The sequence below is a fragment of the Rutilus rutilus genome (genome assembly GCF_951802725.1).
Source record: "Rutilus rutilus genome assembly, chromosome: 18".
NCBI classification, from domain to species: Eukaryota; Metazoa; Chordata; class Actinopteri; order Cypriniformes; family Leuciscidae; genus Rutilus; species Rutilus rutilus.
The window spans coordinates 31,041,782-31,056,550 of NC_140231.1; the positions used below are offsets into that span (position 1 = coordinate 31,041,782).

The 14,769-nt window shown below is 36.5% G+C and overlaps 1 protein-coding gene across 3 annotated transcripts in view; it reads left to right on the top strand.

Moving 5' to 3' along the window:
- Positions 1 to 14,769, top strand: part of ntng2b (netrin g2b) — a 68,823-nt gene that overhangs the window by 29,487 nt on the left and 24,567 nt on the right. For all 3 annotated transcript variants that reach the window (XM_084387090.1, XM_084387091.1, XM_084387089.1), the window contains exons 4-5: positions 8,607 to 8,779; positions 13,210 to 13,245. In XM_084387090.1, coding sequence (XP_084243216.1) covers positions 8,607 to 8,779; positions 13,210 to 13,245 — 209 coding nt within the window. The remainder of the gene's footprint in view (positions 1 to 8,606; positions 8,780 to 13,209; positions 13,246 to 14,769) is intronic.

Sequence of the window (14,769 nt, forward strand, 5' to 3'; positions counted from 1 at the left end):
ATGCTGTTTATAGCCCGCTTAGATTTCAAAATATTTCAGACGGTGAAAAGTGGTCTTGAGTGGGGAAAATATTAAGGATTGGTTACGTGTGTGACCTGGAGAACATTTCAGTGATGAAGCAAATGATTACATTTTAATAAAACATTTATTTAAGAAGTATAGGTTTGATTTTGATTTCATTTTAAAATGTACAACTAACATATGTACACTACTGTTAAAAAGTTTCTGCCAGTCAGATTTTTGTTTAAAAAGAAAAGAAAGAAATCAATACCTTTATTCATTAAGGATGCATTAAATCAAAAGTGACAGTAAGACATTTATAGGGCCCTATTTTAACGATCTAAGCGCATGGTCTAAAGCGCACGGGGCAAGTGCACTTAGGGCGTGTCCGAATTCACTTTTGCTAGTTTAACGACGGGAAAAATGGTCGGCGCTCCCGGCGCATGATCTACAAGGGTTGTCCCTATTCTCTTAATGAGTAATGGGTGTGTTTTGGGATTTACGTGAGTTAAACCAATCAGAGTCTCATCTCCCATTCCCTTTAAATGCCAGTTGTGCTCACGCCATGGCAGATTCGCTATTTACATGATGAAATTTGATAGTGGAAAGACCGAACGCGTCTCCAGAGCGCAAACGGATCTGCTCGTGCGCGAGATAAAAGTGCGCAAGCAGAACATCTACGGGACAAGCCGGATTCACCATATCTCTATGAACACAATAATAATCGTTTACATTGTAATCCTTTTATTTTAAATATTTGGCATGTGTGTGTGCTGCTGTGCGTCCCTGTGTGTTTAATAAGCAGAGTGTACGTGCGTTGTGGATCCGCCTATAGGCGCACATTACTAACGCGCTGTTTAAATAAAATAAAAAATACTGCGCCATTGACTTTAGACCAGGGTTCAGTTGGTCAATGGCTCAGTCTATTTCTGTTGCCTCAAAATAGCAACGCGCCAACAATGCGCCAGAACACACCTCGTTCTCAGACCAGCAGCCCATGGGCGCACAAATGGGCGCAAATGCATTTGCTATTTTGCATTTGCGCAGGACGTGAAAATGATAACTGCGTCGGGCTGAAACTAGCAAAAAAAACACTTGCGTCGCGCTTGACGCTGCATTGCGCCGGGTGTAAGATAAGGCCCTTAATGTTACAAAACATTTCTGTTTCAAACAAATGCTGTTCTATTGAACATATTCACAGTTTCCACAAAAATATTAAGCAACTGTTTTCAACATTGATAATAATCAGAAATGTTTCTTGAGCATCAAATCAGCATATTATACTGATTTCTGAAGGATCATGTGACACTGAAGACTGGAAATTAGAAAATTCAGCTTTGATCACAGGAATAAATTACAGTTTACAATATATTCACATAGAAAACAGTTATTTTAAATGGTAATAATATTTCACAATATTGCTGTTTTTACTGTATTTTTGATCAAATAAATGCAGCCTTGGTGAGCAGAAGAAACCTTTCAAAAGCACAGATATATATATAATACAATTACAATGCAGCATTTTATGAGTCTCGAAACATATGCTATGCAACATACACTATTTTAATGCAAATGCTTCTTGCTACACATTTTGTGCGTTGTTGCTTTCCTGAAACACAATGAAAGCATTTGCATAAAGTGTCTTTTACATGCAGTTCTCTTTCAGTTCAACTAGAGAATCCACAATTAGTTAGTCAACATGTTCATTGCAGTTTCCTGAATAATAAACGCATCCAGTTTAAAAAACGAAAGGAAACTCTATCGCACGCCTTGAGTACTGAGATGTGACCGCCACACTAACACAAGCCACACGTCATGCACTGAATACACACTTCTGAAAAATGAGTTAAATAAGTAACAGTGTGGAACGATGTTGAATGGGAAAAATGTGGATAGACCGATGGAAAGATGGGAATGAGTGTGGCTGGAGGAGGAGAGGAATGAGCCAGAGTTGGAATGAGTGGGAGTTGGAAGGAATCGCTGAGGGAATACCACTCTCACTGAAGCGTGACTGAGGAGCAAAGCAGACAGAGAGAGAGAGAGGGAGAGAGTGTGTGTGTGAAAAGCAGTGCTACTGTAGAATGTAGTATTGATTCTCGTAGAATGAAACACAAAGTAATGATTAAATCAAAACAGTGTGACTATGATGATTGAGATTACATTTTAGTCTGTTATTGAAACTAGTACTGTAATTTAAAACAATTTTTTTTTTTTTTTTATATATTGCTTCCGCAACTAACTGAATTTAGATTAAGTTTAAGTACTTCAATAAAAACAAGTTAAACTTAATTAAAACTAAAAATATTAAAATAAAAGCTAGTTCAAAATATGAATAAATACTATGGCGTTAGGATAAGGGTTTGGTTTAGTTGCATGTAATTATGCAACATTTATTGTTATTATTACAGTAACTACATGTAACATGTAATAAGGACACTAAAATAAAGTGTTACCAAAACTATAATAGTGTATAAAAAAGTAATAAAATAACACTGATTGAAATATGGAAGACAGAAGAGAAAGACACAGAAGAGCTGTACATACAAATACATTTACAATACTCAATTTAAACTCTATCATTTCCAGTTAAATCAGACACATATAGCATGAACATATCACACACTATTATTTTGAAATACAGCTAATTATAATAAAGCAATGTACTGAAAACGCCTTGAACTTGAAGAACATTGACGTGATTTATGAAGACATCGCCAGAAGAAGGTTGTATGAGATTTTACAAATTAACATTAAATAAACATTAACAAATGGGGGGAGAGCTTAGAAAAAGTGTCCATCGAATCTAATAGAAATTTACTATAGCGTTTTGCTACACAACAATCACATAGCAAACAAATCCTGTCAGAACAGAGCACAAGATAAGGGTCAGTTTACTGGATTAGATTTCACCAACTGCTCTTTATACACCTTCATCTCTCAGAGGGAACGAATCGCTCATAATTAATCGCAGGAAATGTGTGTGAGTGAGAAACAGAGAGATCTGGTGGTGTTCTATCATCTAATGAACAGAGGAGGAAAAAGAAGAGACAGAAGCCAGACAGAGAAAATCAGAGAACGAGAGAGTTCCTGACTTCGGCTGAGTTTGTTTGTTTTGTTTGTTTGATTTGCTCATCGTGAAACCGCTCACATAATCCATAACTCACAGAGACTCTAAGAGAAAGACAGTCAGAGCAACAGCGACAGTTCCAATTAGAATTCCGATTCCAATTCAAAAAGGCTTTTACGCCGTGATGATGTCATAGTAGAACCTTTTCAAATCTAAAAAGAACTTGTGATTCTCTAGTTCTTTAGAAAACCTAAACATGCATCTGAAGAAACTTCATGAACTTTTTTTATCATCGTACCTGAATCCAGTCGATCGTAGCGAGGATGAAAACGTTGTCCCGGGAATCAGGCCATAATTATTGAACAGGATTCTCATGGTCATGGAAAACGGAGTTTTAATATTATGATTTGCAGACCTGAAAAAATCAAATAAAATCAAAAGCAATGGGAATTTCTGTTATGAATTTAAACATTTCTAGTTACACTCTGCTATAAAATATTCAGCCAGCTAGAAATTGCTATTTTAGAAATACGTTAAAAAAAAAACTGTGTGCTTGAGCTTGAGTCAGGATGTGGAGAATGAAGGTCAAGTTCATCCTCGAATCCCAATGGAAACACTGGCTGTTATTGAAGTAACCATTCAATAAAATGACTGAATTAACTAGTGGCTACATTTCAAAAAGGCTACATTTTATTTGAACAGTTTATTGAACCTTCAGACAAAAAAAAAAAAAAAAAAAAACTGGCATATGTTTTTATTGATATTTGATACATCAGGCTTTTATGGCTCATAGAGTATGATTTAGTGAGAATATGGAGCTCATACTCGAAGAGGAAAAAACACTTACATTTTATTCAGAGGCTCAAACTGAGCAAAAATATGCAATTTTGTGCAGATGCTGATATTTAAATGTTATTGTAACATTTACAATATTATTGTAATGTAAATCAATGAGATCTTTATAACAGTGTAACAGACTACTTATGTAAAATGCATAAATATCAGTCGTTATTGTATATCTGCCAATAATGTCTTAGTAAGATGATCTGCTTTAGTTTTATGATCAAAGCTCTGTAGTTTAAATAAAAACATATAATGCAATGTAATACAATGATGATTTATAGATGAAGAAATAAACCTTCCTCAAAAAGCCTGTTTTGAGACTCACATTTGAACATGATTTTACTGTATAAAAATCAGTAAAGATTTCACAGGAAAAAATGTGACGTGAACCACAACCTACAATTATACTAAAAGGCCTTTTACTTGCTAAAAAAGTCTAAACTATATTAATCAAATGACAGAAGGCATGCAGTAGATTGTGTGCAACAGGTTTTTCAGTAAAGTTTGATCGTGGTGATCATTTAGAGGCCTTAGAAATGTGCACATCAAAGCATGATACAGGCTTTATAAGGTTAAAGTGCACTGGTGTGTGTTTTGCATTGTGAGCTGATATGAAGAAAACCTGAGAGTGTGAGCGCAGCATTTGTGAGAGGTGAGGGCCAGCAGATGGTGGGAGTAATTCTGCTGTCCCAGCGGCTCGTATAGGACACCATCCTTATCCCAGCAGGACAACCGCACATTAGACCCACATACACACACACACACACACACACACACACACACACTGCAAATCCCAGAGAGAAAACAGCTAGGGAAACATTCAGACTCCTCAGTACAGAATGACTCTCTAGACACTTAAAGAGGTCATAACATGGACAACAGGGTTGCTCTTCACTCATGAATAACTTAATCATATGACCATTTATACATCACATATGTGACCCTGGACCACAAAACCAGTCACATGGGTAAATTTTTTTACATTTTGAGATTTATACATCATCTGAAAGCTGAATAAATAAGCTTTCCACGGATGTATGGTTTGTTTATAAATAACAATATATGGTCGAGATACAACTATTTGAATATCTGGAATCTGAGGGTGCAAAAAAATCGAAACATTGAGAAAATCTCCTTTAAAGTTCTACATTTATGTTCACGATTCGCTGCATTCACTCACAAAAACAAATGTTTTATATATTTACGGTAGGAAATTTACAAAATATCTTCATGGATCGTGATCTTTACTTAACATTCTAATGATTTTCGTAATTTTTCGATAATTTTGACCCATACAATGTATTGTTGGCTATTGCCACAAATATACCTGTGCCACTCGTGACTGGTTTTGTGATCCAGGGTCAAATATGCATATTCATTTATTTACAATATTATTGTAATGTAAATCAATGAGATCTTTATAACAGTGTAACAGACTACTTATGTAAAATGCATAAATATCAGTCGTTATTGTATATCTGCCAATAATGTCTTAGTAAGATGATCTGCTTTAGTTTTATGATCAAAGCTCTGTAGTTTAAATAAAAACATATAATGCAATGTAATACAATGATGATTTATAGATGAAGAAATAAACCTTGATTAACCTTGATAAATGAAGTAACGCGTCACACTACAGACAGCTCAAGTCAGACCACTTCAGTACACACTACACCGCATGGTGGAAGAGCAGTGGTGTCGGAGAGATGAGGGAAGGAGAAAGAGGGGGAAAAATGTTCACAGGCAGTGGAAAAGAAAAAGCGAGAAAAAAAAGAGTGTGAGAGAGATAGATGAGGGTTGGCTCAAGGTACAGGATGATGTTGTGAATATTTGATGCTGATGGATCCATGTTCACTCCAGCGGAACAAACTGGATTGAAGCTCGACAGTAACACAAACGCACACACACACACACACACACACACACACACACACACACACACACACACTGTTCTGCTCAGGTGGAAAAGTCTCATTTAGGATCAGGGCCATTTGGTCTTACACAAACGCTCATTTCTGCTTTACTGGGCCCAATCTACAGCACACACCTGTGTTCATTGCTCTGGATGCATTTCCACCTGCCAACACACACTCACACCTGTATTTTACGTCTCGGCCCTGCTTGAGCGCAACAATAAAGCTGGTTTGAAATGCTTCTGCTGGCCTTCATACCGTATTCATTCATTTCTTAATGACTTTGGCACATTCAATCATTTAAAACCACAATGTCAGAACTGTCTCAAACACTTTTTCCCTGTCCTTTTTCTTGAAAGAAAAAATGGGAAAAAATAAGTTATTCAGAATCAAATTCAGATGCAAATGTACATGCATCTTTAATATTAGAAATTCACATTTATGTTCACATTCAAATTAAAAAATTTGACATTAGAATTTAAATCAAAATTCACATTCACATTAACCAGTGTCATTATTGTTACTGTAGCTAAAAAATTATATTGTTTTAGTCAATTGAAATAAAGTTAATAAAATAGAAATATTACATATAACATAAAAACGATAAAATAAGTTTAAGTTGAAAAACTAAAATTACTATATTTGAAATAAAATAGAAATACATAAAATAACAAAATTACAAAAGCACATGACAAAATTGCTAAAACTTAAACTGAAATTAAAATGAAAAAATAAAAGCTAATTCTAAATATTATTAAATACTATAATAGTATATAAATAATATTAGAATAACACTGACATTAATATTAAAATTCACATTAACCAGTCATTATTGTTAACTAAAACATTATTTTATTTTTTTTATTGAATTGAAGCTGAAATAAAATAAATTATAAATATTAGGGGAAAAACTTTACAGAAATAAATAAACAAGAAATGTTGCCTTGGCAAATAACTTGGATGAAGAACTATTGCTAAACTTTGAACTGAACCATAAAAACCAAACAAACAAAATAAATTCTAATTCTAAATATTAATAAATACTATGTAATACGGAAGAGGATTAGGGCCAAGCAATAATAAAAAAATAAAACAATCTCGAGATTAAAGTCATTATAATGCGAGATTAAACTCGTTAAATTTCGAGAAAAAAAGTCGAAATACAATCTTGAGAATAAACTCATTACATTTCGAGAATAAAGTCGTTGTGTTTCGAAAAAAACTCGTTAAATTTCAAGAAAAAAGTCGAAATACAATCTTGAGAATAAACTCATTACATTTCGAGAATAAAGTCGTTGTGTTTTGAGAAAAAACTCGTTAAATTTCAAGAAAAAAGTCGAAATACAATCTTGAGAATAAACTCATTACATTTCGAGAATAAAGTCGTTGTGTTTCGAGAAAAAACTCGTTAAATTTCAAGAAAAAAGTCGAAATACAATCTTGAGAATAAACTCATTACATTTCGAGAATAAAGTCGTTGTGTTTCGAGAAAAAACTCGTTAAATTTCGAGAAAAAAACTCGAAATACAATCTTGAGAATAAACTCATTAAATTTCGAGAATAAAGTCGTTGTGTTTCGAGAAAAAAAATCGTTAAATTTCGAGAAAAAAAATCGAAATAATCGTGAGAATAAACTCGTTAAATTTCGAGAAAAAAAATCGAAATAATCGTGAGAATAAACTCATTAAATTTCGAGAATAAAGTCGAAATGAAATGTAGAGAATAACGCATTCAATCAGTGTTCATTGCATAGCCTACTGATATCAACCTCATCGAGGTTTCGTGGTTTCCAGGATACCATAAGATGCATTATTAATCGTTGTTGGTTGTGTAGGCCTCCATCCACAGAATGTAACGACTGTAACCATCTATACAGCCATTAATGCCAATGCCGTACGGTTTTAATTTATCATAGCTGTCCATATTCCAGAGTGCATTTGGGCCAGTCTCCTTCGTCGAAATTCCACACCTTGAGGATCAACAAGTTTAATAATGCGTCTTATGGTATCCTGGGAAACCACGAAACCTCCATGAATTTCATGTTGGACAAAAATTGGACATCACGCAAATTGGACTGATTTTTTCTTCTAAAAAGACCTAAAGTTAGCCGACCTAGACCTAAAAATGTTCTATTCATTGTTACTGAAAGATAGTCTAAAATATAGCTTGACTAAGTAATCCAACTCTGCCATGTCCTCTATCAGTAGGCTATGCAATGAACACTGATCGAATGCCTTATTCTGTACATTTCATTTCGACTTTTTTTCTCGAAACACAACGACTTTATTCTCGAAATTTAATGAGTTTATTCTCACGATTACTTCGACTTTTTTTCTCGAAATTTAACGAGTTTTTTCTCGAAACACAACGACTTTATTCTCGAAATTTAATGAGTTTATTCTCAAGATTGTATTTCGAGTTTTTTTTTTCCGAAATTTAACGAGTTTTTTCTCGAAACACAACAACTTTATTCTCGATATTTAATGAGTTTATTCTCAAGATTGTATTTCGACTTTTTTTCTCGAAATTTAACGAGTTTAATCTCGCATTATAATGACTTTAATCTCGAGATTGTTTTATTTTTTTTATTATTGCTTGGCCCTAATCCTCTTCCGTAATAATAATATATAAAATAATACTTTTTTTTTTTTTTTCACATTCAAATGCACATCAAATCATTCAGATTGGCTGTATTACAGTACATCTAAAGCAGTGGGATGTAAAAAGCTTGACAAAAATGCAAGTAATGCCAAATAATGTTTCTCCATCTTTCTGTCGTTCAGGTGTAAGTGTAATCTCCACGCGTCTCAGTGTGTGTACATGGAAGGCAACTTACAGTGTCAGTGTGAACACAACACGACCGGACAGGACTGTCAGCGCTGCAAAAAAGGATTCAAAGCCAAGACCTGGAAACCAGGATCATATTTACCAACACCCAACGGATCCCCCAACTCATGTGAGTAAAAGACACACACTGACACATGCAACATATACAGGGCTTGGACAGTGAAACTGAAACAGACCTCAATAAATGTATTAGTATGGTGTAGGGCTTCCTTTTGTGCCCAATACAGCATCAATAGATCTTGGGAATGACAGATACAAGTCCTGCGGGATTTTGAGCCGTTTTCCGAAAAATATTTACATCTGGTGACTGTGCAGGCCATGGGAGATGTTCAGCTTCACTTCCATGTTCATCACACCATTCTGACACAAGCTTTGCTGTGTGTATTGGTGCATTTCATGCTGATACACGGCACCGCCTGCAGGGTACAATGTTTGAAACATGAGGTGCACGTGCTCCTCCAGAACGGTTCTGTAGTCCTTGGCGGTGACGCGCACATCAAGCACAGCGGGGAATGCCATGATATTACAGCCCAAACCATCACGGATCCACCCCGCGCTTCAGTTCCGGGTGTTGAGACTCTTTGGGGCTTCTCCACACCGTAACTCCCACGGAGAGACAGTGAAGGTGGACTCAGTAGAGATTAGAGAACAATGCATGTTTCACATTGTCCACTGCCCAAGATGTCCTCGACTGGCACCATTGAAACCTAGCCTGGAAATCCAGACCTAAATCTGAAAGATTAATGGTCTGGCGTCGACTAATGAAAATCGGCCAGCTCGAGGGGCGGCACCAAGCATGCATTTGAACATCTCACTGCACGCAATTGGATAACACTACGACCAATCACAACAAGCCCCATGCTTAGCTACCAGCGGAGCTAACTGCTAGATTATACTCTTACCGTATCCGGTCGGCAAAACAGCAAAAACGCACTTCTTGCAAAGGAACGATTCGAGCGGCGTCTTCTGTTCCTGTTTTAGATAAAAAGCCACGTCTAACTCGTTCATTATAGCGGCTAAAGCCGTTTCAATCAACTGGTGTTCATCCATAGCCATCTTGCAATGTTTACTAATGACTTCGACGTCACAGCGCTGTCCTCATCTCGCCTCTGGCCCACCTATATCAGATAACCCGATGTGATTGGTGCAGCTCAGATCGAGGGGCATAGTTAATGAGCATCATTACTCGACCCCAGAGTAAACTCGCTGAGCAAATTCAACTTGTGCTCTCGCGAGAACTCTGGATTTCCAGGCTAATTGAAACCGACATTTAGCATTGAAACAAGTGACCAAAGGTTTGGCAGTAGCAGCCCGACCACGTGTGGAAACAAGTTGCGCATTTAATTCTGCTGAGAGTTGGACAGCTGTGGTTTGGATACAATCCGGGTTAGTACCTGGTCATCCCTGTCCGACAAGCTTCCTCTTGCGTCGACAGTTACTCCTGTCGGATGTCGTGTGTCCTTTGTGATGGTGTATATATTATACATTAATTATAGGTTCTTGTTCCTAGATGCTGTTGTGAATGCAAAATCAAAAAAAGTTTTGTTGCAAAATCAATTGCATCAAGTGTGCGAATACCAGGTACACACAATAATCAGATCTGAGCAAGATTAATTCTTTATATAATATTCTATTCTACTGTAAAAGGGAATTAATTATCTCCGAAATCATACAGGTCTCACATATCTAAGCCCGTCATACCGAAATCTCCTCATTATTTTCTGGGTTCAGAATTCCTCGACCAGAATTCCTCTGAGCTTCAGAGATCTTTACACTCCGACACACACACACACACACACACACACACACAGAGAGAAACCAGACGGACGGTTATCCACCAGCCTGGATCTGATTTATCCCTGAAAATGTGGACAAAACGATCAGGAGGGACTGAAATGAGGGATAAACCAAAAGCAAGACAAAGAAAAAAAGGCGGATAAGGGCACAGCGATAGAATGAGGAAAAGAGATAAAGCGAAGATGAACACGAATTTCATTTTTCCTCCCTTCTGTACAGTATCCAAAGGGAGATCCTTTGGAACACAACATCCCTCCATTTTACCAGCAGCACTCGTGATAAAATAATAATCTAGGGCATCACACACACACACACACACATTCAGCAGACTGCAGATCTCGACTCACTTCACTTACACACCCGAGCGCTGCAGAGCCTTTTAGACTTCACAGAGCTGTCAGCTCACAGTAAGATCAAGACTGCTGGTGTGGCGGCCCAATTCCCAGAGAACAGAGGAGGAGCGCGCAGACGCACACCGCCATGCTGCCTTCCCAGCCTACAAAACACACGCGCACAGGGTACTCTGTGGAGAGAGCGTCCCAAATCTGCACTGATCACTGTCTGAACAGGAACCACTAGAATGATATTCAGAACTATATCTTTATCGTTGTACTGTATTTATCTGGCCTTAATAGACTAGCTCTGTTCCAAAACCTAGTGAGCTCCCTACCTAGATAGCAAAACCTGAATGCATTGCAATGAACACACTGATTAAAATTCATAATTTAATTCATGCATATGAAACGGGACAGTTCTTATTTTTCATGGAAAGCTGCAGTGTTTATCATAAATGAATGCGTTTCATGTGTAAGAGGCCTATTTCTAAATGATGCTGCATTTTGTCAATGTTTTGGACAAAATATTGAATGCCTGAATGCATTGCAACAAGCACAGCATCTGATCAAAATTGCTGTTTGATTATTTGCATAATTTATTTGATATATGCAAATTTAATATTTAAATTCACATACACATTAACATACAAATTCATATTCATGTGTGCATTCAAATGCGCATGCAAATTCACAACTAGCGATGCAATTGTTAACTTAAACTAATTAAAACAATTGTTCATCGTTAGTTCTCAATGCATTAGCTTATGCTAACAGATTAACTTTTGATTTTTGTAAAAATTGATTAGTAAGTCTTGAAATTAGAATAGATAGAAGTATTTATTATCGTTAGTAATAATGTTAACAAATTAGATCTTATTGTAAAGTGCTTTGTTAAATTTTCTTTTCTACTTAAAATCGATGGCAGCACTAACAGCCAAATTAAAAATCTTGAATTATGTACACTTTTGCACTATATAATATGACACGAAGAACGATAATTGTAGAGATGACTATATTAGCGCCAACCAGCGGACGAAATCGCTCTGTTTATTCTAAGCGCACGCTTCAGTTTTGTCGTCTGTCGCTTTAAATGCTCAAGCTCATTAAAGCAGGATGGATTCTGATTGGCTGTCAATGTGTAACAATTTCCCTTACACTATCAAAGCAAGAGAAAAGTACTGCACGCAAAACATAAGGTAACGGGCGTATCTGATACAAATAAAGCCAGTAACAGCTACTTTCGTTAAATAAACACTAAAGAAAAAAATATATAGAATAAGATCTACATGTATGTAGACTTGAATTAATTATATATAAACAAAAAAACAATGAAACACAAGTTCAACCAAGTGTATTGAGAGATATATCACATTATAATACCCCGACGGGCAGCAACATGCGCTTATTTCACAGCTGGAGGCATGGCCGCACTCCGACACAGCAAACAAACATTCTACAATTATCCACACACATTTAACCCTCAAAACCCCAATGTCCCAATGTCCTGGCCAGCAGACCGAATGTTCATTCAAGCGACATAAATTGTCCGTACGGAACTACAATGTCCTCCGCGAGAAGAAAAAGACACAAAACAAAAATATAAGGCGAAGCGTGGCGAGAAGCCGCAGTCAATATATCCCCCGTGGACTTACGCAATCTCGTCACCGTCTGTTTAGCCGATGGGAAGCTGTGGTAGTCCAGAAAACAATTGTCATGTAATCCACAAAACACTAGGGTATTAGTCCCTTTGATGAATTCTTCATGCAACTATTACACAGAGCCCGCTAAACTCAGACCGCTTCCCCGTTTGAACTCTGGAGTCCTTCCACGACGTCACTTCCCCTTCTCCTTAAAACCATATTGCATGACATAACAATGACGAGAGGACAAAACAAAAACAAATAAAAGTCCATATAATAGTCCGTGATTACACCACAGGCATCTGATACAACAGTTTGCTCTTTTTCATGTGAAGAGAAAAAACAATACAACAAAGCATGTTTATCATCACCTCAAAAAGCTGTGCATAAAGGCAGAAATACGTGACTATTACAAATGTTTTTATCGTTCATCGGCTGGACAAAACTATTCTGATCCCAAATGATGCCGTTATCGTCATAAGTGTGGTGTGGGCTCTGCTATTCTTTTACATTTAGATCGATTTTTATATCTTTATCTGGCCATGATAGACTATAAGCTTGGATGTTATTTACGTCTAGCAACATCTGTGATGCAGAATGTTCCAGATCAGTCACTCATGATGTTCCATTTCAGTCCGGATGCCGGCTTAGAAGGCAGCTGTCTATGTAGAAAACAACTGACTAGGTTTTGGAACAAAGCTACTGACACACACTCTCTCTCTCTCTCTCTCTCTCTCTCTCTCTCTCTCTCTCTCTCTCTCTCTCAGGTTCTCAGGCGCAGGCTGGCTCTTCTTCTGGTTCCAGTAAGTACAGAACCCTCAAGAAACGAGAGGATGGCTCTTTCATCCTCGCTCTCTCTCTCTCTCTCTCTCTGATATGTCAGTCATCCCTCGCTCTCTCTTTCTTCGTTGTCTCTGTGCTCCATCCCTCGTTATGTCTTCTTCATTTTTCATGGGCCGCCCGTCCCGTGGCTTTCATCATCGTCAAATCACTGAATCTAGCCGCAATTCAGCCTAACATCAGAGAGCAGGAGGAAGAAAGATGAAGGGAGATACAGAGGAAGGAACATAGAGAGATGCAGGAAAGATGACGTAATTCCTTAAGGGTTCAAAGAGAATAAGAGAAATTAGAGATTTACTCTGAGGACACGCCTACATCATTAGATGCACTAAACACACACACACACACACACACACACACACACACACACACACACACAGATTCTCAGCCAAAATTTAAGAAGGGATTTCCCAGAAAACAACAGTACAGCTGGTGGTTTGCTCTCAGAAACACACCATGATAACCATAATTCCCCCCCCCAAATCACCATAGTTACTGGAGTTATTGTTACAGTAAAACTGTGGTAAGTTGGTCTTATAAAACTAAAATGTCAATCAGAACTCTAAAAATGCTGGGATGTTTCAACCCATGTTTGGGTCAAATATGGATGAACCCAACCATTGGTTTAAATGAACCTGTTTAAACGGTTTAATTTAACGGTTGGGCTTGTCTAATTTTAACCCAAACATGGGTTGAAACGACCCAGCATTTTTAGAGTGAAAATAAAGTTTTTGTTAATTGAAATAAAAATGAAATAAAGTAAAATATTAGATGAAAAACTTCTACTTACACTTATTTCATTTCAGTTAGTTAAGGCACTAAACTGAATAAAAATGCTAAATAGAAATATATATATAAAAAAAAAATAATTACAAAAGCACATAACAAAAAAAATCTAAATATTAAAAAAAAAATACTTTAAAAGTATATAAATAATACAAAAAAAAACCAGTGGAAATTACTAGATTATATTAATTATCTATGATTTATATTCTAGCTATATACGCTTAATTATACATATTAACTATATTTTAATAATTTAATAAATAATTAATTATTTAAAAGCTTTTTTTTTTTTTATGAGACAATTGTTGTCAATACAGTGAGATGTTACAAAGAAAATGGACATTTACAGAAAATTACAGAACAAAAACAAACAAATAAAAAAAGAAAGCTTCCTATGTTTATAGTGGTTTTACAGTAGTAACAATAACTATGATATATTTACAGGAACTATGATAAACAAATGTTTCTATGCCATATCTCTACAATTGCTTTCCTCCATGACAACAGTTGCTACTTTAACTTCTCAGCAGTTGTCTTTCAGATTAGAGGACCATTGGTGTGTGTGTGTGTGTGTGTGTGTGTGTGTGTGTGTGTGTGTGTGTGTGTGTGTGTGTGTGTGTGTGTGTGTGTGTGTGTGTGAAAGTATCTAGCACTATTCCAAACACATTTAAAGGATCTCGAAGCACTCGTAACTCCAGAAC